The sequence below is a fragment of the Fundulus heteroclitus genome, chromosome 13, assembly GCF_011125445.2.
Source record: "Fundulus heteroclitus isolate FHET01 chromosome 13, MU-UCD_Fhet_4.1, whole genome shotgun sequence".
NCBI classification, from domain to species: Eukaryota; Metazoa; Chordata; class Actinopteri; order Cyprinodontiformes; family Fundulidae; genus Fundulus; species Fundulus heteroclitus.
This window is the reverse complement of record NC_046373.1, coordinates 22,300,914-22,326,007: the sequence shown is the minus strand read 5'-3', so window position 1 is coordinate 22,326,007 and position 25,094 is coordinate 22,300,914. Positions and strand designations below refer to the sequence as shown.

At 43.5% G+C, this 25,094-nt stretch overlaps 1 protein-coding gene and 1 long non-coding RNA gene across 4 annotated transcripts; both read left to right on the top strand.

Moving 5' to 3' along the window:
- Positions 1-2,633: 2,633 nt before the first annotated feature.
- LOC118565245 lies at positions 2,634-4,594 on the top strand. The gene is made up of 3 exons (XR_004932283.1): positions 2,634-3,189; positions 4,025-4,141; positions 4,238-4,594. It is a non-coding gene; the product is annotated as an uncharacterized LOC118565245 (long non-coding RNA).
- Positions 4,595-5,857: 1,263 nt separating this feature from the next.
- LOC110369013 (oocyte zinc finger protein XlCOF6-like) lies at positions 5,858-18,098 on the top strand. Of its 3 annotated transcripts, none has more exons than XM_036145401.1 (3): positions 5,858-6,136; positions 14,840-16,253; positions 16,338-18,098. In XM_036145401.1, the coding sequence occupies exons 1-3, from the start codon at positions 5,953-5,955 to the stop codon at positions 17,698-17,700; spliced, it is 2,961 nt and encodes a 986-aa protein (XP_036001294.1). In that variant the 5' UTR covers positions 5,858-5,952; the 3' UTR covers positions 17,701-18,098. The 3 variants fall into 3 exon arrangements, with proteins under 3 accessions (XP_036001294.1, XP_036001295.1, XP_036001293.1); XM_036145402.1 differs by adding an exon at positions 8,722-8,885 and having other exon boundaries at positions 14,840-18,098; XM_036145400.1 differs by having other exon boundaries at positions 14,840-18,098.
- The last annotated feature ends 6,996 nt before the right edge of the window (positions 18,099-25,094 follow it).

Genomic DNA, 25,094 nt, shown 5'->3' with positions numbered 1-25,094 from the left:
TTCCAAGCCTGCTCACTCCTCCCTGGTGGTTTCTCAACGCGCTCTCAGTAAGCCCTCTTCCCCTTATTGATGTAGCACAGCAGCTCCTTGCTTTCTCTCACTAATCCTTCGCTCTCTTGTAGCCATTGCGTCACCTCGTTCCTGCTCCTTCCAGCTCCAGTAGTCCCGGTATGGTTTCACTCCTCAAATAAACGTTCTTATAAAAAGACCCATTTTCTCCTGAGGTTGTTCTGCATGTGGGCCACACACTTTCCGAAAACCATGACGGTTTTGGTTGTGAGATCTCTGGTAAAAAGAAACGCGTTTTGCAAAAGTGAGATTTATTTGTTTCTGCATTTGAGGTGAAGATTCTGAAAAAAGTTAAGTGGCTAGAAAGCAACAGTAGACCTGTTTTGAAGCACGTTTATCATCATCAAATTGTATGTGTGCACATAAAATTAAAAAAGTTGGGTATCTGGACCATTAGAAAAAGTTACTTAATTCCCAGTAAAGCCAACAAATGTTTGTGTGAATGTGCTTCAGGTTTGAGTGCACTTAGTGAGCAAGGTTTGCTGTCTGGTTAACTACATGTGTTAAGCTGATTTTTTTTTTTTTTTTTTTTTTGCTGCTTGCTGCGTTTGCTGTTTTTCTTGAAGGTGCCATTATCAGATGGAAAGGTAACACTTATCTAATTTCCTGAATTTAACACAGATGAAAACTTGTATTTTGTGCAAAATTCTTGCTAGACTGAGGCACACACATTTACTGAAAGCTGCTTGGTTGATTTGAGAGGTTGAGTGCAGGACTTATCAGTGTGATTGAGTGTTGGAGAGGTACTGCATTGAGAATTTGAACCCGGTGTTAACCCTTTTGGCAAATTGTTTTGTCGGTCTGCTAGTTTGCTTGTGGAAACTAGCAGTGAGAGAGTGAACAGACGCTTCAGCCTCCTGAGAGCACACAAACTGCCTGTAAGTAGGAGTGACCACACAAACACATTAATACATCCTGTAGAGCAGAGGGCACATATTACCTGCTCCACCCATCCCGTGTAGACAAACACCAACATTAGGCTGAAAGTTTCATTGTTTCTATAGAACATTAATCCCTTAATCCTTTACCCCCCTGGGGGCCCAAGGCTGAATCCGCTTCGGTGTAGCTGTCTGCCGGCAGAGTCCCCAGGATCGTCACCAGGGCTTCAGCACTGTGGGTGTTGGCGGGTTTCCTTGAGGCCATCTCACCTCTTTCCTTGGGTGGGGGAGGCAGCTTTTCTGTGTTGGCCCCTCTTAGGCACCTTTACTCTGAGGGTCCCTTTGGGCATCTGGGATTTGGTTCCCCTGGCAACTGCCTTGGTGCTCTTCTTTCTCTTTCACCTTTTCTCCTTTTTTCTCATCTACCTGTTTGTTTCAGTGTCCATATAAGTTAAATATTCCCTGCATAAAGCATAACAAAGCGTCTTGCATGTGTAAATCAAGCGGAGCACTATTGCAAATGATGTAAGGCTCGGCTTGTGAAAGTAAAAATCTGTTGGCCTCTTTTTGGCATTAAGACAACAATTCTTATTGCCACATTGCCAGACAGGACACTAATAAAAACAAATAAACAAACAAATAAATAAATAAATAAATAAACCTTTATTTTCCATTTGAGTTAAGAAAATTGATATAGAGCAAAAAATGGGAAGTCTTACACTTGTCATTATTGGATTAAAATACTCTGAATATGCTAAACAGATTAAAAAAATTCTGTAAGAAATGTAGTAAAATGACACCAGGTTTAACTTCACCCTGGCCGGAGACGGGGAGTTTTGACTTGTCCCTCCGTGAACAGATGGAAACACAAATCGTGGATTATAAAGCCAAGAACAATACTAAAAAAATAAAGGAAAAATGTGAGTTTGAATTAAAAATTTTAGAACTATTTAAGGAGAAAGGATAGGCTTCACGGAGCAAACTGAGGCAAAAATTCATGGAAATGAAATGAAAAACCAAGCAGGACTGTATCCTTCACAGGCTGGAACATTAATCTTTTGTTGGTGACTTTGAGTATAACAACAAAAATTGTTTGAGCAGAGGCATAACAAATCAAAGCGATTAAAATCAAGATGCTGAAATTGACAGTGACACTACACAACATAGAGAGATTCAGACCAGAGTGTCAGACATCAGTGTTAATGCTGCCGGAATGCCATCACAGGATGCAAGATCTCCAACCGCGGTGCAACCGGATGCGGCCACAATAAAACACAAATTCCCCTTTGAACCTTCATGGTGTTTCCCCACAGCACTGCGTCAGGGTCCGTGGAGCCCGGGGTCAGACTCTTAGGACGAAAGGAAAACGGTTAGTTCGCTAATAGACTTGGGAAGCAAGTCTACCGGCGCAAGCTCACCGTGAACACAACGGTAATCCACCAGTGGGATGCCGGTTTATGGGGCACCATGGGCGAATCGTCAGGACAAAGGGGAAGCAGGTGGCTGGGAGGCTGGATGAGTAGGATCTGACAGACGTGGGCTCGGGAGGATCGCTGCTGGCCGGCTGCCAGCTAGAGATCAGACGAGGAAGTATTGGCGGGATTAGTCGTAGGAAGCACAGAGATCCAGGAGCAATGCGGAGCAGGATCTGTAGCGGCTTGAAACCTGCAGCACAAGAGACGTGCATTACCATAGGGAACAAAGGACGGCACCTGATGTTGGTCGAACAAGTCATACCACGAAGTATGTTATGCAGTGTTATGCTGTTATGCAGTGTTTTGCTGGCATCCGTCCGCTTAAATACCCCCCGCCGAGGGACACATAATGCTGAACACCTGATGATGTGTTCCAGTCCTTGGGATTGGATGAAGTGAGGCAGCGAAAGGAGGACCCCTGGCTCCTGGTTCATACGTGTGGCTTGTCCGTGGGACTGGGGGTGGTAACCAGAGGTAAGGGCATATCTAGCACAGAGGGCAGTGGAGAACTCCTTCCAGATGTGGGCGGTGAACTGGGGCCGTGGTCTGTAAGGATCTCTTGGGTGATGCTGTGGAGGCGGAACACATGCCTGGCCAGAAACTGAGCAGTCTGGAAGGCCGAGAGGAGCTTACGAAGAGGAACCAGGTGACAATCGTTAGGATGGTGGTCATCCCCTGGGAGGAGGGAAGGACAGTGACCAAGTCCAATTCAATGTGCGACCAGGGGCGTTTGGGGATCGGGAGTGGCTGGAGAAGGCCCGAAGGAGGTAATCTTCCAACTTTATTCCGGGTAAACTACAATGTTAGTCTTGTACTATTACAACTTGACTTTAATTTGCATGATATCCAAAAACATTTTCCCTTCCCTAGGCCCTAATACTCTGTCCAACTATGACTGCAGTCAAAATGCAAAGTTTTTTTAAAAATGGGTAGAAATTAGCTAAGCTATTATTTGTGTTACATTTCATTTGTTTTATTTACTATTAAAATCCTGTGTAAAAAGTGGCATTTTAATGGGAGACATTACACACAAGAAACATGGTTTATGCATTATACTGTACAAGTTAATGGTATTTTCATACATAAGTGTGTCAGGGTTTTGTGTTTTCCGTGCTCTACTAATTCTGTGATAGAATTATTCTTACTATTTTCTACATATTTTTTGTTATTTACTATTTTCATTGCATTTATCATATATATTTACTCTTTACTACTAAGAAGTTTAAAGGTTTTAGATCTCTCTCTCTTATGGTTGCGTAAGGCCTGCAGAAAGCAGAGAAATATGTTGTGATAAGTGTTTTTATGAACTCTATTCAGCCATCTGGAGTGCTGCACTGTGTGAACTGCTTGGTTTTATCTCGAAGGTCACAGTTGTTTTGCTTATCCCTACCCCTTAGCTTGACAATGAAACTAGGGATTCCTTTTCCTAATAAATAGAGAGGAGGCAACGGATTTGCTTAAGATCGGATTTGGAGATCTATATTATGCATCTCCGTTCGATCTCCTTGCAAGATTATTTGAAAACCAATTTCATTGTTGTCTCTCCTTCTTGTGTTGTTAATGAATGTTTTAGGTGTTTAAACCTGACATTCTGCTCCACAGGTGGCTGCAGTTGACGGGTGGGCATGGCCCGCACCTGCGGCTCATTTGGACTGCTTCTTTCTCGCTTAAAAGGAGTGCTCAAACAGCTGGAAGACGCCAGAGTGTTACCCCGTTGTGGTATGCCTAGGCCATAGACCTGTCACCTGAGCTTCATACCTGTGAGTTTTTGGAATCCCTGTTTTTGGATCTAATTTTGTCTCCTGTCTTCTCCAGTTCATCGTGTTTTTGGATTTGCTCACTTGTGTTGGCTCTGTGCATCGAAGACCAGATCCTCGAATCCCCGCTGCTCAGATTTTGCTCTGGCGTCTCCCCTCAAACTCCCTTTGTGTTACCAACTGGGCAAGAGAGCCACTCCCTGGATTCACCCTGGTTCTTCTGGAATCACCCTGGTTCTTCCAGCTGCTCCTCCTGCCTGCCGCCGCAGTGGTGCTGCTCAGGCTCCCCGCCTGTATAACATCTGCCAGCCCTCCCGTCACTCAGCCATCTCCTTCCACGAGAGACTTTACGGTCACAGAACTCCTTTTCCACTCATCCTCCCGGATAGGTCCTCCCAGCCAAGCGGTAAGCACAGCAGCATCTGGAGATTGTCCCCTGGTTCGATCAGTATTAGGTTATCCTATTTCTTCTGCAGTTGCCTCTGTTCTGACGTTCCGACTTAGCCTGTTGCTCACTTTGTGTGCAAACCCTCGTAGAGTCTTCAATAAACATCTTAAGACTTTTTCTGTAGTCCGTCTGTGTCTGCATGTGGGCCAAACACCTCAAAACCATGACAAAGTGAATTCATTGTTAAAATGCCATTATATTAAATTTGAATTTCTATTTATTAACATGACGTTTTGACCACAATAAATTTCTTTTGGGAAATAACTGTAGTTAACAGTTTAATCTTTTGGTTATTATTCCAATTAGAGTCAATTTTCTGTTGTACAACATTTAAATGTCCATTTAGTCATTCTTTTCAGCTTAAATCAATTGCATATTTAAGAATTTGGACTAAAAAACCTGCAGAACGCTGAATGGGGAGCCAAGCCACTATCCAGCCGGATGAAATCATCTTGGATGTGTCATTTGATCTCGGATGTTTTAAGCAACGTATGAAGAACGGGCCCATGGTCTTATTTCTGGGAACAGTTCCACAAACATTGAAAAACAGATAACTTTATCTTAATAGTTGACATGACCGGGGCATGAGTCCGGTCATGTTCTGGCCTTTTGCTCCCTTTACCTCGCTGCCAAGGACAAACAGACCACAGATGTTTTCCCAAGTTCTGCACAGATATTTGTGCAGAACTAATCTCTGCAACATTTACTCTCAGTGGGATTGATTTTAAGTTCAGACATCTCAAAAAATAAGAAAATTATGAACTTTTATATTTCAAACTGCACCAAATATTTCAAAGAGCTGAATGAGACTGAAACCCGTCTAGCAGCATCTTGCACAATCAGCTTGCTGCAGTTTAACAACAACCAGCTGGTTAAAGTAATTCATTAACTTAAACCGTCTACTTTCAATGTCACCGTTGACCTATTTTAGTACCGAACAGTCAGCTAAAGATTTATAATATAACTTTTTTTCTGTAATTTCATCCACCTACCGGAGAAAATGACTAAACACTGAGACTGAACTGCATTCAATGCTGGATCTATCGCTTTTTGAAACTATCTGCAGCTGCTTGAGCCACGTGACATTCCTTTCTTTCCACGGAAGTCTATAGAGTGTCGCCACTCTCAGTTATACCACTCTGGTTGAAAACAACTCAGTGGAAAACATCTGCCGTGGAATGCGCACACATCCAACGACGCCTTGCCAGCGTTTATTAGATCGATGTAAGTAGTGTGTCGTGTTTCTTATGCGATTCCTAAAACCATTGTGTAAAAGAAACATTTAAAAGCAGTCCGAGGACGGTTTTGGTGTTTTGGATTCTTGAATGTTTGCATTGAAAATGTCTTCGGTTCAACCCCAGAGAGAGATGAGCACCGAGCAGGAAACTCCTGCTGAAGAACAGTTCACTGAGTTCAAAGAAATCTTCGTAGAGCCGGAGGAAGAGATGGATGATCAGCGCAGACTGCTGGATTTGAGCCGGATACCTCTGATAATCTTACACCGAATAGGTATGAAACACCAGCGGTTCTGACGATTTACTAATAACTTTAAGGAAAGTTGTTTGAGCAGAGGCAGAACTCGGAATCCAATTTGAACCCCTTAAACTTTGATGGTTTCAGGAAAAATGTTTGCCTGAAAGTATTTATGTGATTTAAATCAAGTACAGCTCCAAAGTTATAAATTGGAAATTTAAATGTTAGTTTGTTTGTATGTCACAAAGCATTTAACAATATTTTTCAGTTGGAACCTATTGCAATTGTCACCATTATTTATAGGTAATTAAATAAAGAAAAAAATATATGTATTTTAGAGCCTTGCCTAAATGTTTTCCAAGTTAAACACTGCAAAACATCATGAAATCGCCTTTGAAATAGGAGAAGCCTGACTTTATAAATCCGCATCTTGATGATGACTGCAACAAATCTAAACTGAATCAGTTGATGCATACATGTTCCACAAAGGGTTCCGTTAGTGTGCCAGGCGGACATGAGATTTTAGCACAGTTGTGCCTGAATGTGCCAAAACTGTCCCAATGTGTTTTCCCCCTGTAATGAAGAGGTGTTCCTCACTGGGACTGTTTTTATAAAAGTAATTTGTATTGCACTTTAAGAGTGCAATAAATTTAATCAGATTACACAGACTGGTCAAAAAAAATTCTATCTAAGAGAACCCAGTAGATTGCATCAAAGTCCCGACAAGCAGCATTCACTCCTCCTGAAGAAGCGAAGAGCCACAGGGAGAGTCGTCTACATTGTCCTTGGCTTTGCAGCAATCCCTCATACTGAGCAAGCATGACGTGAAAGTGGAAAGAAAAACTTCCCGTTAATGGGAAGGAAAAACCTCCAGCAGAACCAGGCTCAGTATGAACGGTCATCTGCCTCGACTGACTGGGGGTTACAGAAGACAGAGCAGAGACACAACAAGACAGACAAAAAAGCACAGAAGCATACATTGATCCAGTAATCTGTTTTACATTAGATGGTAATAGCGGGGATCTGTCTTCTCTGGATGATGTCACAGCTAACAGAACGCCAGACCAGGTGAACCTACTATGAAGAAAAAAAGAGAGAACAAAAAGTTACAAGCTGAAATGATTACAAGCAATGCAAATTAGAGAACATTAGGAGAACTCATCAGAGTGAGAGAAATAGACCCTGATGTCCTCCAGTACCCTAAGCCTATAGCAGCATAACTATAGAGGTAGCTCAGGGTAACAAAAGCTGTGACGGATATCCGTCATTTGGAAAATAAGCGCAACAAGTTCCGTCTAGAATTTTTATTCAAGGTTTTAAACAGAAGCTGCGCTCAACCAATGAAATCTGGCAGAGCATTAGCCAATCAGAAAGACACTGTCCATGGCTGTTGTTGGCTTTGTATGATCATAGGACTGATTTGTATTGAATGTGACAGTCGAGTTAATGTACAGGTGTGAAGTAGATGATGTTATGATGCAAGCTTCGGTCTGTTTTTCTGTAGTTCTGTAGTTTCTGTAGTTATGGAGGGTTTTCTGGGGCACAGGGAGGAAAGAGAGTTGTAATTGTAAAGTTGAGAGGTGAGTGGACTGTGAAGCAGTTTGCCAAAAGTGTGAAGGAAGAACTTGATGCTGCAGAGATGAAAGTTAACCAGTTGATGTTATGGATGTGGAACATGAAGGAGATTATGGAGAGGGCTGTCCAGGATGAGTCCAAGGCTCTGAAACTGAAAGGTGGAAGAGATACAGGAATTATCAATGGATATTTTTGACTTAGACAACTTTATTGCCATTTTGAATGTACAGAGTGCATACAGAACGAAATTTCGTTGCATACAGCTTATAAGAGTATAGTGAGATTCCAGGTGGAATAAGGCAACATTACAGTATAAAGTGCAGCAGTGGTCAAAATATAAACAATGCAGGAAAAAAAACTGTGTGCAATAACAGTCTGCAGGAGAATGTTCAAACAATTTTTATGTACAAAAATAATGGTGCAAAAATGCATTTACGTTGAGTTGCTAAAGAGGAAACTAAAAGTTCGGCAGCATTGGTAATGCCAGATAGAGATGCAGTGATCCTGGTGGTCCTGCAGCGGATGCTGTGGAACCTCTTCCCAGAGGGCAGCAGGGAGAACAGTCCATGGTGGGGGTGTGAGGGGTCTCTGATAATGTTACGGGCTCGGGATACACAGCGCTAGGATGAAATGTACTTAATAGGGGTGTTATGTCATTACGGGACGTGACAAAAACGGCATTAATTCGGGACGTGACGGACCGCATTACCCATGATGCAATGTGGTCAAAATGGCCACCAACTCCCATCATGCAACGCGGCCCAAAATGGCCGCCGCCCTAACAATGGAGCGGAGAGATAACGTTGCTAGGCAAAGTTGATAATACCCGTTCACGCACGAAAATCTGCCTTCTTCCCTGGCGTGCTGAGACACACAGCTGTTTCACTTCGTTGGGGCAATCCCACGCCACGTGCTCGAGTTTCTCGCTGGACCGAGATTTTTTGGAGCAAACCTAATTCCCTGCTTTGCTGACGCAGGAGGTCGACTAAAATAAGTACCTTTAAATTCCCTCTGATCAAAAGACTGAGAGACGCCTTATCTCCCAGTGATCGAAGAGGACCCCACTTTGTCTGGCCAACAAAGCGACCTTAAGCCCAGAAGAAGGACGAAGGGACATTCCTCCCGTTTCCCCGCGGACTGAAGGACCGACCGTCGAGCGGAACCAGGGCCGCGGACTCCGAAGCTGGGATTTAACAGCCCTCACCTCAAAGTAACGGGTTACCCCCTTCTTATTTCTTTTTCGCCTTATGGTGATAAAGTTGTGCCTGGGCAGGCTTAGGATTTTAGGTTAATGGTTGTTACTCCAAGGCGGAGTTTGTTTTTAACTGTTGAATATTATTTTCTTTGTATGTGCATGCATTTTACAATTGATTTTGCTGTGTTGATTTGTGATTTATCAATAACCCCGCCGCGGGTCATTGCTTCAGTTCTTTTCCATTTTCTTCCATGCTCCCCCCCCCCCCTCTCTTTTCGCTTCTCCTTATCAGTGCAATCTTTTGTCGAGCTCAATTCGCGGTCTTTGCTTAAACTCCCAGTTAGCAGCGCCCTCTGGAAGCGAGGCATTACCCCATCAGCGTAAGCGTGGTTACGTCATTAGGACCTCCCCTCACGCATCACGCAAATTGGTAGACCATACATCATCATAGCGGCCATCTTGGGAGGGTGTCGTACGACTGAACTGTAGGGAGCTTAGCTGAACTAGCTTTTGTAAGACATCAAGGCGTCCAGTGAGATTCCCGAAGCTGTTCTGTCTGTCAATGCTGATACGTCAAATGCCGGTGTTTTGAGGGCGGTGTTAAACAACTGTGAGTTGAGTTAAGATCTGCTAACTGCTCAATTTTAATCCATTGTTTGTTTTTGTTTTGTTCTTTTATTTCCACCTATATTTTGCATGTTTAGTTTTAGTAATGAGTAAGATTTCCAAAGTCGTTGAATCAGAGAATTACTGTAACAGGGAATTGCTTTTGGTTAAATAAAAACACCACTGCGGAATAGAATTGTTTTGTGTCCAATCTAATTCACAGTTGTATGGTTATTCAGAAATCAGAGCTAACCTCCTTTGGAGTTAACATCTGACATTAATACAGAGCTAAAATCATTGGATGGTGATAAGGAATAAGGATTTAAACTCTAATTGCAGTTACGTTCTCACAGCTGCCGGATAAACCTCGTCGGTTAAAAGTCCGACCAGAACATTTATTCCAGTATAACTGAGTTCATAACAGCAAATTAACTAATGCATTAGTGGTATAAATACTTACAAGCTTATAGCTAACATCACCACCATTTGAACTATATTTGTTATAGCGGAATTTTGAGTTGAATGACTTATTACTTAAATTATAATACCAAATTATAATTAATAATAATAATAATAAGCATATTCAACCAGCTTCTGGCATAACAGGGGGAAGAGGAGCCCCGATGATCCCTTCTGCTGTCCTCACCACTCTCCTCACATTTTTCCAGTCGGAGGCGCTGCAGCCTCCACACCACAAAGAGAGACAGCTGGTCACAATGCTCTCTATGGTGCTTCTGTAGAAGGTGGTGAGGATGGGCAGGGGCAGGTGGGCTCTCCTCATCTTCCGCAGGAAGTACCCTCTTCACCTGTGACGAAGTGTTCACAGACCAGGTGAGGTGGTCCATGATGTGCACGCCCAGGAACTTGGTGCTACTGACCACCTCCACAGTTGAGCTGTTGATGAGCAGTGGAGCGTGGCGAGGTCGGTTCTTCCTGAAGTCGATGATGATCTCCTTCATCGTCTCCATGTTCAAGATCAGGCTGTTGTTTCAGCACTGGCACACCAGCTGCTCTGCCTCCTCTATGTAGTCCTGGTCGTTGTCGTCTCTGATCAGGCCCACCACTGTCGTGTCGTCTGTAAACTTCACAATGTGATTGGTGGTGAACCTGGGGACGCAGTCGTGTGTCATCAGAGTGAACAGCAGGGGGCTCAGGACGCCCCCCTGAGGGGAGCCCGTGCTGAGGGTTATGACATCAGAGGTGTTCTGTCCGACCTGGACTGACTGAAGTCTGTTGGTGAGGAAGTTTAGCAGCCAGTTGCGAAGGGGTGTGCTGAAGCCTAGATTTTCCAGTTTTCCCACCAGATGCTGTGGGATGATGGTGTTAAACGCTGAACTGAACCGCATCCGCACGTGCGTGTTCTTCTCCTCCATGTGTGCCAGGCTCCGGTGGAAAGCGGAGGAGATGCGTCCTCAGCATCTGGAGACAATGTGTTCTTTCACATGTGTTCTTAAGGCAGGTAGTCACTAAAACAGAGGACTTGAGGTTTGTTTGGCACCAAAATGATGGAGGCAGACTTAAAGCATGCTGGCACTGTGGCTTGGTCCAACGAGGTGTTAAAAATGTCTGTGAGGACACCAGCCAGTTGACCTGCACACTCCTTGAGCACCCACCCTGGTATGTTTTCTGGACCTAAGGCCGGGTTGACTCTCCTCAGTCTTTTACACGTCGGCTGTGTTAAGGCAGACCACATCCTCTTCCTGATGGGAAATAGGGTAGTTCACGCGTGACGTCAGCGCTACATCCGGGTCCCGCGGGTAGGCAAAAAACAGTACTGTTCTCGTCTACTACATGACAAAACGGGTGATTTAGAGCGTACTTTTAGTTCGTTTATTTTTGGAATCTAAACAATGCCTACGACTTGTTGTGCTCCCGGTTGCACAGAGAGGCATTCCAAATCGTCGCATGTACGTTTCTGTCATTTACCGAAGGAGGAAGGACGAAGAAAGAAATGGATATTTTCAATGAAAAGAGCGCAAGCAGACACTCCCAATGGACTGGGGGAGCCATCATACTACGACAGAATTTGCAGTCTACACTTCATCTCCGGTAAATACAACTTAATTCTGCTCTAGTCATTGTTCTACTTAAATAGCGGTGGAGGGGAGCGGCAGCACCAGCAAGCAGCAGCTCCGCCCGTTCATGGGCTGTGGGGCAGCATCATGGCGTCACGGGGGTTGCTGGAGCCTTTTTCCCGATATAAAATAATTGTAGCCGTCCAGTGGTTTAAGGGGCTTTTGTGCTCTCTCGTCTGTACTGGCCTGCTGTGTTTATAAGGCAGCTGTATGTCGCGGTACGGAACACTTGGCCAGCATTTCACAGACTGGCTCCGTCCCTTCAGGCTTTTGCTGTGTGGATCTGGCAATCTGATACCATCAACCATAAACTTACTCTTAAAACGATCTTGTGATACGTTATCTAAAGAAGAAAAATACGTGGAGAACTCGTTGGTTTCTCTGTTTGCGTCCGCCATTGTGTTCGCCTTTTGCCTACCAGTCCGGCGCGCATGCATGCGCGAAAAACCCGTATCAAAACAATAACAATGAACTACCATATAACTTTCACTGCTGGAGTGCTGTTTAGTGCCTCAAACCTCCCAAAGAAGTTATGTAGTCCATTTAGGAAGTCAGCATCAACTTCGGGGGGAGGGTGTGTTGTAGTCTTATATCGCCCCTTAGCCTTTCCACATGCTCCTGGTGTTGCTGCCATAGTAGAAAAGCTCCTGGATTTTCTTTGTGTGGCTCCACTTCGCTAACCTGATAGCACTGTTCAAGTTGGCTCTCGCTGTCCTCAGTGCCTCCTTGTCGCCAGACTTGAAGGCTGAGTTCCATGCTTTTAGAGCTTGGCGAACCTCCTCAGTCATCCAGGGTCGTTGGTTGGCTTGGGTGATGATGTTTTGTGGTGCTGACGACCTCAATGCATTTGCTGATGTAGGCTGACACAGTCATGGTGTACTTATCAATGTGGATCTTGTCTTCATATGTTGCTGCAGTTTTGAACATGTCATAGTCAGAGCACTCAAAACAGTCCTGAAGCGCCTCCATTGCCCCATTTACACTACCCTTGTTAAACCGATCCATGCTGGGCTCAGTCCGAGCTTGGATCAGTTAACCAAGCCGAGCTTAGTTCGACGACCGTTTACACATCACGATTTCTCGGTTCCTTGGTTCCTCCTTGCCTCCTAGTAACGATCTGCGGTACTGCTGCTCTCTGGGATTGAAGGCGGGACCAAGCAAATCAAAATGGCGGCGCCCTTAATATTCAGGAAGTTAAGCTTGGACGGTCAGCTTTTGGGACGTGGATAAGACAAACGAGCATCTAATAAGGATTTACAGACGCAGGAAACAACAACAGACGCTGAGGTTCATCACACTGCTAAGCAAAATCATCACTGGAAATCGTGTGTCAAGGTAGCGAAGCTAGTATTTTTATTAATGTCTAAAAAATGTCAGCTGACCGCACGGAGATGACACGGTCTGCTCATGCGCTCTTTGTTATCAGATAACTGGGCCAGAGACAAACCAGGCCGAGCTCACACCTGGAACTGGTCTGCATTTAGCGCGGTGTGGTTATGTCTGGGTCGGTCCGGTTCAGTTTGCTTACCATTTACACTCGATAGTTATCTCAGTTACCGAGCTCGGACTGGTCTCGGCACGGTTAAAAAAGGGTAGTGTAAACGGGGTATATTGCTCCCTCAGTCCACACTCTCGCCTGCCTCACTGCAGGTTTAGCTCTGATCAGCAGGGTATGCAGGAATTAGCATCACAGAAAGGTGGTCTGAGGAGCCGAGGTGGGGTTGGGGGGCTGCTCTGAATGCGCCTCTTATATTTGTGTAAACTAAATCTAGAATGTTCTCTCCCCGAGTAGCAAAATCCACATGTTGGTTGAAATGAGGGAGAACAGTTTTCATATTTGCCTGGTTAAAATCCCCAACAATGATGAAAACACCCTCCCTGTGTGCAGATTGCAGCTCAGAGATAGTCCGATAGAGAACACTCATGGCCTCTTCTGTATTAGCGCTGGGAGGCACATAAACCACTGTGATGATACCAACAGTAAACTCTCTGGGCAGGTAAAAGGCTCTGCAGCTAACAGTCAGAAGCTCTATGTCCGGAGAGCAAAAGCTTGTGACTATTCTAGCATTTTTACGCAGGTGTTATTGATGTAAATGCAGAGTTTACCTCCTCAGGTCTTACCTCTGAGTTGTCTGTTTCTGTCCACGTGGAAAGTAGCGAGCCCCTCCAGGCTAACGGCGTTGTCCAGGATTGATAATGTAAGCCATGTCTCCGTCAGGATGAGAACGCAGCAGTCGAGTTGTAAATAGTCTATTTTGTTATCCAGTGAGCGGACGTTGCAGAGCAAGATGGATGGTAGTGGCGATCTATAGGGGTTAGCCTTCAGCTTAGCATCCAAACCTCCGCGACAGCCGTGTTTAATCCGTCAGCTGCACCGCTTCTGCTTGGTCCTCCTCCGGTGTGGGCTGCTCAGTGAGTCCGCTGCTCGTGGGCCTCTGGGACTTGCTCCCGGAGCTCTCCGAAGCCGCGTAAACAATTGAAAGTTGTAGTGGTTACGAGTCCAAAAACACTAGATGGCCGTAACTCCAGCAGGCGCTGACGGTCATGTACTGATTTGCTGGGTTGATGAGTAGTTTGTAGCGAGTTTGGTGGCGTTTTTTATGAAAATGTGTGGCGGACGGCTGGCTAAAGTTCCACAAGCTTTCATTATGTCAATAAAATGATTTCAATAAAACATGATTATTTGGAACAGCCATGGCACCTTCTTGGCTGTCACATGCCAGTGAAAGTGCCACTATTGGCACCAGCTGCCACAGGAAGTGCCACTATTTGCTCCCGCTGCCACAGATTGAGCCTCTTGTCTCTCACCGTTATTGGTTCAGTCACAAAGAGTTAAAGCGGGAGTGGTACAAAAGGAATTATCGTAGGTTCTTGAGCCCACAAATACGTTGGGAATTCAGCTTACAAGTAAGGTTATCCACTGCTGTTGCAAAACTTAAAATGTAAAAGTCCTTTAACTTAAACAGCGACCCCATGAGATATACAGTGGTGTGTATATTTAGCAGCATGTATGTATTTTTTGTTTGAAGATGTATAACACAAACTGAGTGACAGCTGTTTTTATTGGTTAGTGGCTACCGTTAGCTTCCTCAAATTTCCATATGAATCATCAGTTTATTGGTAGTAAAACTAATAGTTACATTTGTGTAGTATGAATTTGTGTAGTTAACTCTGGTTAGCTGTGGCCACAACTGAACAGTGTTTATGCTAATCACGGGATTAAAGTGAACTGTGCATTCTTTTACTCAAAAGTGTAAGCATTGTTTTTATTTTTTTATTTTTTTTCAGATCCCGAAAAATATTGTGCATGTAAAGACGAGGTGGTTCGCACTGAACTCGGCAACCAGGAGGGGAACTTGACTTTCAATGAAGACATTCCAGAACCTTGTCAGATAAAAGGGCGGGGTAAGGAAATAGAGCTTCTGAAGATAAAACAGGAGAAAGAAGAACAAGAACATCAACTGTTCAATGAGGAAGAGAGGCAACTCTGCATCGGTCAGGTTGAAAAGCAGTTTGTGCTGAAACATAAGACTGGTGACATTTTAATGATTTCTTCTAATGTGCAAAGACTCCAAAATGAAATGAAACCAAACAGGAACCAACTCAAGTCTCAGGCCTCCCCTGAAGTTGCAAGCCAGAGTCAGGGAGGAAACAATAATGAGGACCCAGAAAAAATGAGCGTAAAGCAGAAACAAAATGAGAGAGGTGAGCAAACCAAAGAGCAGGAAAAAGCTGCTGACATTTCAAGACGAAAAATTAACAACAATCATCCTGGGCCAAATATATATTCTGCTAAAATTGTTTCTAAAAACTTTTTAAAAAAAATTCACATGAGAACATTCAAGATGAAGATGCCTTTCTCATGTACAAGCTGTGGTAAAAAGTTCCCCTATAGGTACCCTTTAACTGTTCACATGAGAACTCACACAGGTGAGAAACCATTCACATGTACAACCTGTGGAAAAAGTTTCAGTCACAGACGTATATTAACTTATCACATGAGAATTCACACAGGCGAGAAGCCATTCACATGTGCAGCCTGTGGAAAAAGTTTCACTCGCAGATGTCATTTGAGTTATCATATGAGGTTTCACACAGATGAGAAGCCATTCACATGTGCAGACTGTGGAAAGAGTTACAGGGATAAAAGTAGTTTAACTTATCACATGAGAACTCACACAGGTGAGAAGCCATTCACATGTACAGCCTGTGGAAAGAGTTACAGGAATAAAGGTGGTTTAACTTATCACATGAGAACTCACACTGGTGAGAAGCCATTCACATGTGCAGCCTGTGGAAAGAGTTACACAAATAAACTTAGTTTAATTGTTCACACGAGAACTCACACAGGTGAGAAGCCATTCACATGTACAGCCTGTGGAAAGAGTTACACGGATAAACGTGGTTTAATTTGTCATATGAGAACTCACACAGGTGAGAAGCCATTCACATGTGCAGACTGTGGAAAGAGTTACAGGGATAAATCGGGTTTAATACGTCACATGAGAAGTCACACAGGTGAGAAGCCATTCACATGTACAGCCTGTGGAAAAAGTTTCACTTACAGATGTTATTTAACTTATCACATGATGATTCACAGAGGAGAGAAGCCATTCACATGTTCAACCTGTGGAAAAAGTTTCACTCACAGATGTTATTTAACTTATCACATGAGGATTCACAGAGGAGAGAAGCCATTCACATGTTCAGCCTGTGGAAAAAGTTTCACTCACAGATGTTATTTAACTTATCACATGAGGATTCACAGAGGAGAGAAGCCATTCACATGTACAGCCTGTGGAAAGAGTTACAGTGATAAAGGTGGTTTAATTCGTCACATGAGAACTCACCCAGGTGACAACCCATTCACATGTACAACCTGTGGAATGAGTTGCAGGGATAAATCAGGTTTAACTGTTCACATGAGAACTCACACAGGTGAGAAGCCATTCACATGTGCAGCCTGTGGAATGAGTTACAGGGATAAATCCGGTTTAAATCGTCATATGAAAAGTCACACAGTTGGGAAGCCATTCCAGTGCACAGCCTGTGGAAAGAGTTACATGCATAACAGTAGTTTAGCTTATCATATGAACAGTCACACGGGTGAGAAGTCATTCCAATGTACAGCCTGTGGAAAGAGTTACATGAATAAAAAAAGTTTAGCTTATCACAACAAAATTCACACAGGTGAGAAGCATTTTACATGTATGACTTGTCAAAAAGGTTTTATTAAAAAACACACGTTAACAAATCACATGAGAACTCACACAGGTGAGAAGCCATTCCAATGTACAGCCTGTGGAAAGAGTTACAGGCAAGAAAGTGGTTTAACTGTTCACATGAGAAGTCACACAGGTGAGAAGCCATTCACATGTACAGCCTGTGGAAAGAGTTACAGTCAAAAAGCTGCTTTAAATATTCACATGAGAAGTCACACAGGTGACAAGCCATTCACATGTACAGCCTGTGGAAAGAGTTACAGGCAAAAAGCTGCTTTAAATGTTCACATGAGAATTCACACAGGTGAGAACCCATTCACATGTACAGCCTGTGGAAAGGGTTACAGGGATAAAACTCAATTAAGTACACACATGAGAACTCACACAGGTGAGAAACCATTCACATGTACAGCCTGTGGAAAGGGTTACAGGGATAAAAGTCATTTAACTCAACACATGAGAACTCACACAGGCGAGAAACAATTCACATGTACAGTCTGTGGAAAGGGTTACAGGGATAAAACTCATTTAACTACACACATGACAACTCACACAGGTGAGAAACCATTCACATGTACAGCCTGTGGAAAGGGTTACAGGGATAAAACTCAATTAACTACACATATGAGAACTCACACAGGTGAGAAACCATTCACATGTACTACCTGTGGAAAGTGTTACAGGGATAAAAGTCATTTAAATAAACACATGAGAACTCACACAGGTGAGAAACCTGTCACATGTACAACCTGTGGAAAGTGTTTCAGGGATAAAGGTTGTTTAACTACACACATGAGAACTCACACAGGCGAGAAGCCATTCACATGTACAGTCTGTGGAAAGAGTTACGGGTATAAAAGTGGTATAACTTATCACATGAGAACTCACACAGGTGAGAAGCCATTCACATGTACAGACAATGAATAAAAATTGACAGAAGCTATTTAACTGTTAAAAGAAAAATTCACACAGATTAGAACGAAATTCTCCTGGATGTGTTGCGAAAATAAATCGGGCAATCATTTTAATGTTGGTTTTTTTTGTTAAAATTGTTTTATTAAATGTTTTAATTCTCAAGTGAGATATTTTTGCCTGGGTGAAAAGGGTTAAATTGCTGTCAGATAGAGTAGATGTTGGCAATCACAACACATTGATAAACTTTATTTGAATATAAGTCCATTCATGGTCTTTTTTCCTGATGCTAGATTTATAAGTTACGTTTTTTTGGTTGAAGTTCACTGATTAGCATTTTTCCTCTGGCAATGGCGTTGTGAAATTACTGTTTTGTAATTAAAACCAACAAATTCCTGGTCACTGCACCATTCTGTCCTGTCTTGTTTTTTTAGTCTAACTGTTTGGTTTGTGTCAATATGCTAATGACTATATTTGTATCTGCGGCTCTAAACTGCCAGGTGTGTGACTTTGACAAGTACAATTAATTGATCTTATTGGATAAAGAATTTTACATAATACACAGATCTTTCTCTTCACAAAGCCTTACTCTGTAACATAGGAGAGAAACATTAGTCATCTGAAAGACACTTTAATATCTGAATAAACTCAAACCTTAAAACCTTTTTAATAGTAATGAGTAAATACGTGATGAATGAAAATAAATATGGTAAACAAAATAAAACATGTAGAGAATAATAAAAATAATTCTAACACAGGCGAAGGCGGACGGCGGTGTGGCTGATAATGGAGTTGATGACTTAGGGACTAGTGAAACAGGGGGCCAGCTTCCGAGATGTGGATCTTGGGGGAAGGTCCTTTGAGGACAGCCAGGCCCGCTGTCCGGGATGGTAATGGGGTGCCGGAGCCCGCCTCCGGTTAGCAAATCAGCGACTCTGTTCTGCAGTGTGGCGGAATTCGTGGACAGTTTGATCTCAGACCTGTTTCCAATGGTGAATGTGGTGGGCTAACAGATGTGACCGAAATTTGCTTCTCATCAGGGGGGAAGAGAGGAGGCTGGTAACGTAGTGATATTTAAGAGGGGGCGTGGTTGGTGGGAGCAGAGATGTGGAAATTATGTATATACTCGATCCACGGAGGAATGTGTTCCAGTCCGTGGGATTGGATGAGGTGAGGCAGCGAAGGGAGGACTCCTGGTTCATACGTGTGGCTTGGCCATGGGACTGGGGGTGGTAACCAAAGGTGAGGGCATATCTAGCACCGAGGGCAGTAGAGAACTCCTTCAAGACGCGGGAGGTGAACTGGGGCCATGGTCTGTAAGGATCTCTTGGGTGATGCCGTGGAGGCGGAACACATGCCTGGCCAGGAACTGAGCAGTCTGGAAGGCCGAGAGGAGCTTACGAAGAGGAACCGGGTGACAGCCTTTGGAAAAACGGTCAACAATCATTAGGATGCTGGTCATCCCCTGGGAGGAGGGAAGGCCAGTGACAAAGTCCAGTTCAATGTGTGACCAGGGGTGTTTGGGGACCAAGAGTGGTTGGAGAAGGCCCGCAGGAGGTCGGTTGGAGGACTTATTCTGGGCACATGTGGGGCAGGCGAGGACGTATTCGCAGACGTCTTTGTGAAGGGACGGCCACAAGAAATGTTAGGTGATAAGGGCCGAGGACAGGCGTCGGAAGATATAGGCGCAGGGGTGCAGTTTTTGGTCAGTCTGAGGCATCTATTCCGAGAGTGAATTGCTTCAGGGGGTCAGGATGTATGTGGATGGGAGCTCGAGAGAATCTCTGCTTTAGTTCCAGGAAAGCAGAATTTGCCTCGGGGTTCCAGGCAAAGACTGTTTTGGTGGAAGTAAGGGCATTCCAGGGGGTGGCGATCAGGCTATAGTTCCTGATGAACCACCAGTAAAAGTTCACAAATCCTAAGAACTGTTGCAGCTGCATCTGGGAGTCTGGAACGGGCCAGTTGAGGACGGCCTTAATCCTCTGTGGATCCGAGCGGACCTGCCCACCCTCAAGGATGAGGCCTAGGAGGCTGACACCATGGTCTATGGAACTTGCACTTTTCTGCCTTTACGAACAGTTTGTTTTCCAAAAGTCGCTGGAGAACTAGGCGTATGTGGTTCTTTTGCTCCGAGAGGTTCTTGGGATATATAAGGTTGTCTAGGTAAACAAAGACAACAATGTTGAGAAAGTGCTGGAGGACGTCATTAACTAGGGCCTGGAAGAGAGAAGGAGTGTTGCAGAGTCCAAAGAGCATGACTAAATACTGGTCCATGGGAGTCTTCCACTTAACCCCTTGGCTGATTCTCATGAGATGAAATGCATTACGCAGGTCCAATTTCGAAAAGACGGTTGCGTCCTGGACCGGCTTGCGGTAAACTGCGGTAGTCAATAAAGAGGGGCGAATAGAACTCGGCTCCCAAAGGGGAGGAGGAAGGGCGAATGATTCCAGTGGCTAGCGTCCCGTTTTTATAATCTATGAGGGCCTGCCGTTTGGCCCGGGAGATGTTCTACAGCCGACTGGAGGTTAGCAGGGCGCCGGGCAGGTTGGGGCCAAAGGTGGAGGCTTGTGACTTTGCCTTACTCTTACTAAACACTGCCTTCAAATCCCAATCCCAACATAACTTTGATACCAGACTGAGGTCTACGGGGTCCTCCTTAAGGGAGTCCTCCAGGTTAGACCCAGAGGGCACAGCGGACCGAAGACAGTGTGAATGGTAAAATGGAGACCAGGACTCAAGCCTGCGCTCATCCCAGTTTAAGTGCGGGTTGTGCTGCTGTAGCCAGTAAAAGCCGAGGACTACGAGAGTGTAATTGAGATAGCTTCAATTACATCAGGAAATTAGATTATTGATTAAGTTACAGTCCAAATAGTTGAGCTGTTATTAGGGCTGCCAAACGATAAAAAATTTTAATAGTGATTAATTGCATAAATTTAATAGTTAACTCAAGATTAATCGCAAATTAATCACATATTTTGTCTTTTTATTTCTGAAATTGGAAAAGCCTATTTGGGGATTTTGCAATTTATTTCAATTTTGCAATAAATGACACTAGTAAAAAACATGCTTGTACAAAAAATATTTTTATTTTGTATTTTTCAATCACTTTTTATTATTGGAATGAAAACATCCTTGTGCCATAATTGATAAACTCTGGCAAGTAATGGCTAAATCACTAATCATAATGCTATGATGTTTACACAACGTGTAGACAAATGTGTAAACAAAGAAATATTTCATGCTGAAATATATATTTTTTGCTTCTTAAATAAAGATAGACATGATATTAAGCGTTTACATGTAAATTAATAGAAGTTTTGTTGTTAATTTTTTCACTCTCTCTCACAAACTGGGCTTTCAAACCAAGAACAATAATTTCTTTGAATATTTTTGCATTCTGTTTATATCCACATTCATAGTTTTTTTTAAAGCCTGGAAAAGGGTTTTAAATTTCCAGGTCATTCTAGAGTCTTACACTTTGCTAGCAACTGGGGCAGAAGCTTATAACCCTTAAAAGAAAACCATTTAGCACAGCTTGCATGTGCCAACACTGAAACTCCAGGTACTTCGTTTGGCAGTGGTTCCTGCAATGTTATCAGCATGGAAAAACTCATCTTCAGAACCAGTCTCTGCTCAAAATGGTGATGTACACCGCTTGATCTACTTTCAGCAGTTTTTACCGGTTATTGCAACTGTAAACTGCAGAAAATACGGACAGAGTTCCTCTTTCTGCCTTTACTCCCTCGGCTCATATGTCAGTCTAGAAGAGGATGCGCTGCAGCACATGATGGGATATTTTAGCTGGTTCTACTCGAAGTGACTGTGGCCTAAGCGGGTATCTTTATAACTCGTGTTTATCGTCACTTATTTTAGAGCCCAAATAAGGGACTTCACTTTCAGAAACAAGCCCAAAAAAACCGCAACTGCGACTCGTGAAATTTACAAGCGAATTCAGAAAAGAAAAAGCTCAAAGACTCACAAAATAAGCGGATTTGGCTGGTCTGTTTAGGTAAAGTCGCTAGCATTCTTGGAACTACGAAAAGCGGTGAGTAAAAGAAAAAAAAAAACTCACTCCGGAGAACGCTGCGGGGAATAACATTAGGAGCCGTGTGTGTGTTTTCATGTGGGATTAACGCGCATTAAAAAAAATTGTCAGCGTTACTGTCCAATGAAGTCAACGCGTTAAAAACGCGTTAAAACTGACAGCCCTAGTTGTTATATTTTCATTGTATTATTTTTGTTGTAGTTTTTTTCAGACATTTAGGTGTACCTTCTTGAGAGGCAGGGGCACTGGCCATCCATTCTGTGTGAAGGATGTCTCGATAAATGAATGTCAATTTATGTTTCCTTAAATTTCCAGATGTTTGTTTTCTTGCTTTGACAGAACACTTGTTAAGTTGTAAGCACTTACCTCTTCCTGGTTTGGCTCCTCAGCAGGGTGTGGCAGCAAAAGGGAGAAACAAGCTGCAGGTGCTGCAGAAAGCTCTTGGAGCAAACCATTTGGAAGGAGGGTAGAGCTTTAAGGAATTATGTTTAATTTGAAGAATTCTTTTGATTGACTTTAGATTTGTTTAGTTGAAATGATTTGTATTCATGTAAATATTTATTGGGTTTCATTAATTGTGTTCTGTGTTATTTTTGTGTAAGTATTGTTTATTTGTTATATTCTGATCATCCCCTTCATTGGGTCCTTCTAGCAAGACACTCAGGGTGCACTGCTATAAAACCAGAAATTGTTTTTCCACTGTGGTGTGTTGGTGCAAGTTCTTAAATAAAGCTACCTCAAATGTTATTTATGGTCCTGCCTATATTTTCAACGTGGAGCCTCCGCCATAGAAGTTGGTACATTCCCTGTGGTTACCTCATATTACCAACTCAAGGGTCTTCTTTCGGTGCGTCACCCTGGGAAGGCTACCCCCATCCAGGACAAAAACCTGAAGTGCCGTGGGCAGCGGCTCCGTCTCAATCTTTGCCTGCCGGATGAGGGCAAGGTCTATTAGGTTGATATCAGAATCGGAATCGATCGAAGCGGAAAGGCTAAAATTGTCTTGGCTAAGACGGCGCCTGGCAGGCAGAGGCATGGGGACGTAGGTGCACAAGAACTTTCTGGTCCGCCGCTTGGCTTCCCCACTACAGCCGCCGAACTCTGTCTTTTGGCCGCTCCGGGCACGCAGCGATAAAGTCATCCGTTGATCCGCAATATATTTACCGGTTGACTTTTACGCCGTTTCTTACAATCTTCAGAGTGGAGGATGACCCAACCAATCTGCAAAGGCTCAAGCGGTGCACCTAGGGGGAGGTGTTGGCCTAGTGGTTAGAGCAGCGCGCTTGCACTCTGAGAAGGTTGCAAGTACCCGGTTTGATCCCCACTGTCTGCACTCTGGGTCCCTGAGCAAGACCCTTAACCCCCGATTGCTCCCCAGGTGCTGCACAGTGGCAGCCCACTGCTCCCCAAGTGGATGGGTTAAGATGCAGAAGTGAATTTCTCCATTGTGAGATCAATTATTGTTATTATTAACGCGGTCGGGGTCGACTCGGGATGCGAGGCCGACAACCGCGGCACGTACCTCTCGAAGCGGGCCAGTCTTCGAGAGGTACGTCAAGAAATTTTAGCGTCGTCGTGCGGAAACGCGTGAGGAGAACACTTGAACACCAAAGAGCATTGAAACAAGAAGCTGCCACAGACTACACCCTCCCCGAAGCAATACCAAAGCATTGAAAGGTGATCCTCTTAAAGGAAGGAAGGCCTCTTAAAGGAAGGCGACCCTCAAAGGAAGAGATCGAGCAGCTGAAGAGATGGAAACAGGAAACTGACGAGGAAGTTGACAAATGCCCTGTGCTTACAAACCTGTTTCCAATTTCATTCATCAATGCCATGTTCGCTTCAGTTTGAAGCAGACTCGAGGACATGGTGTCGCTGACATCAATGCAACAAAGATAATTTCTTGATTATGTGATACATGCAGTGTAAAAAAATTATAAGGGAAGAAATTAGAATTGCAGAAAGAGAAAAAAACATATAAAGAAAACTGGCACAAATGCAGTTTGGAGAACTGCAGGAAAAGAACAAGGCCAAAACACAAGTCACAATGATTAACGCCACCTCAAGGTTTCCAGTACTTTTCTCAGACCGAAATCAGACCTTTTTGTGTTGGTTAATGATCAATCTTTCTTCAGTGAAGCAAATTTATTTTAGTACATTGAACATATTTTGGGAGGGTTTTAGCTTTGATAGGAGCCATTTTCTAAAACCACTGGATTAGTTTTTCGCTAACACTGGAGATCCACCTAATGATATCAAGGGTGATTAATGTTTAGCTATTTCCTGTTATTCACAGTAGAACAGTTATGTTAACATTCCTTCCAGGAATAAGAGGAAACATCTGTTGTAATACGTGTCCAGAACACCCCACATACCGAGTGCACTCCTGCTGCAGCTCTGAGAGGAGAGAGGAGAGGAAAGCCACAGGAAAAGGGGGTCTGAGACTCCACAGCAGTGGCTGCAGGCGATCCTAGGAAAATACCTAGGACCTATCTGTACAGCTAAAATTGAAAAGGAGCTTTTTGATCACATAAGAACTGATCAGGGGATGAGAACATTTTAATAGGAGTTTTCTTTTGGTCATTCGTCATTGGAGTTAGTTATTAATATACAAAGTGTGATATGGGGAACCACTAAAACAATAGCAGCTTTAACAGGTTTAAGAAAAGTCTCATTTAAACAGAGTAAGAAATGTAAAAAAAAAAAAAAAAAAAATGCTGTTGTAGCCATCCTTATTAAAAAACTAAGATGTGAAATGGTGAAGTAATTATTTTGTTATTGGGAAACCACTGTCAACTTAAATAATGCCACCTAAATTTGCAAGATAATTTGATAGAATTGGTGTTCTTTGATAAAATGGGAAGTAAGAAACCGAACATGATTTGTGAATAGGAAACATAGGATAACTTACAGAAGCAACTCATTAGCCTTCAAAAGGTGGATCTGTTAAAGGGTTGCACATGTTAACATTGACACCAAAGGAAAGCGCTATAAAGGAGCTGACTGATCATGGTATAACCTTCTGGTTTGTCAAAACGGAGAACCACAACTCATCGTCCACTGCAGGAATTCTGCACAGATTGCAGAGTACTGGCACAAAGTCCTGCTTATAAATAAAGCACAGAAGGACACTCAGGCCAGCAGGAAACAAGGCTGAGCAAAGGAAGTGGTCTTCACACCCACTGAAAATGGCCATGAAGGAGAGCTGCAGCATATGGCTAATTGTGTTAATTTTGAATTTTTTCTTTCTAAGTTCAACCAGCAGAGTGTGCTGAATAATGAAGATGATTGGTTCTCCCATGACAAAATAATTCATTACCTCATGCTGTCATGCTTTTTAGCTGAACCCGAACGAAACCACACACA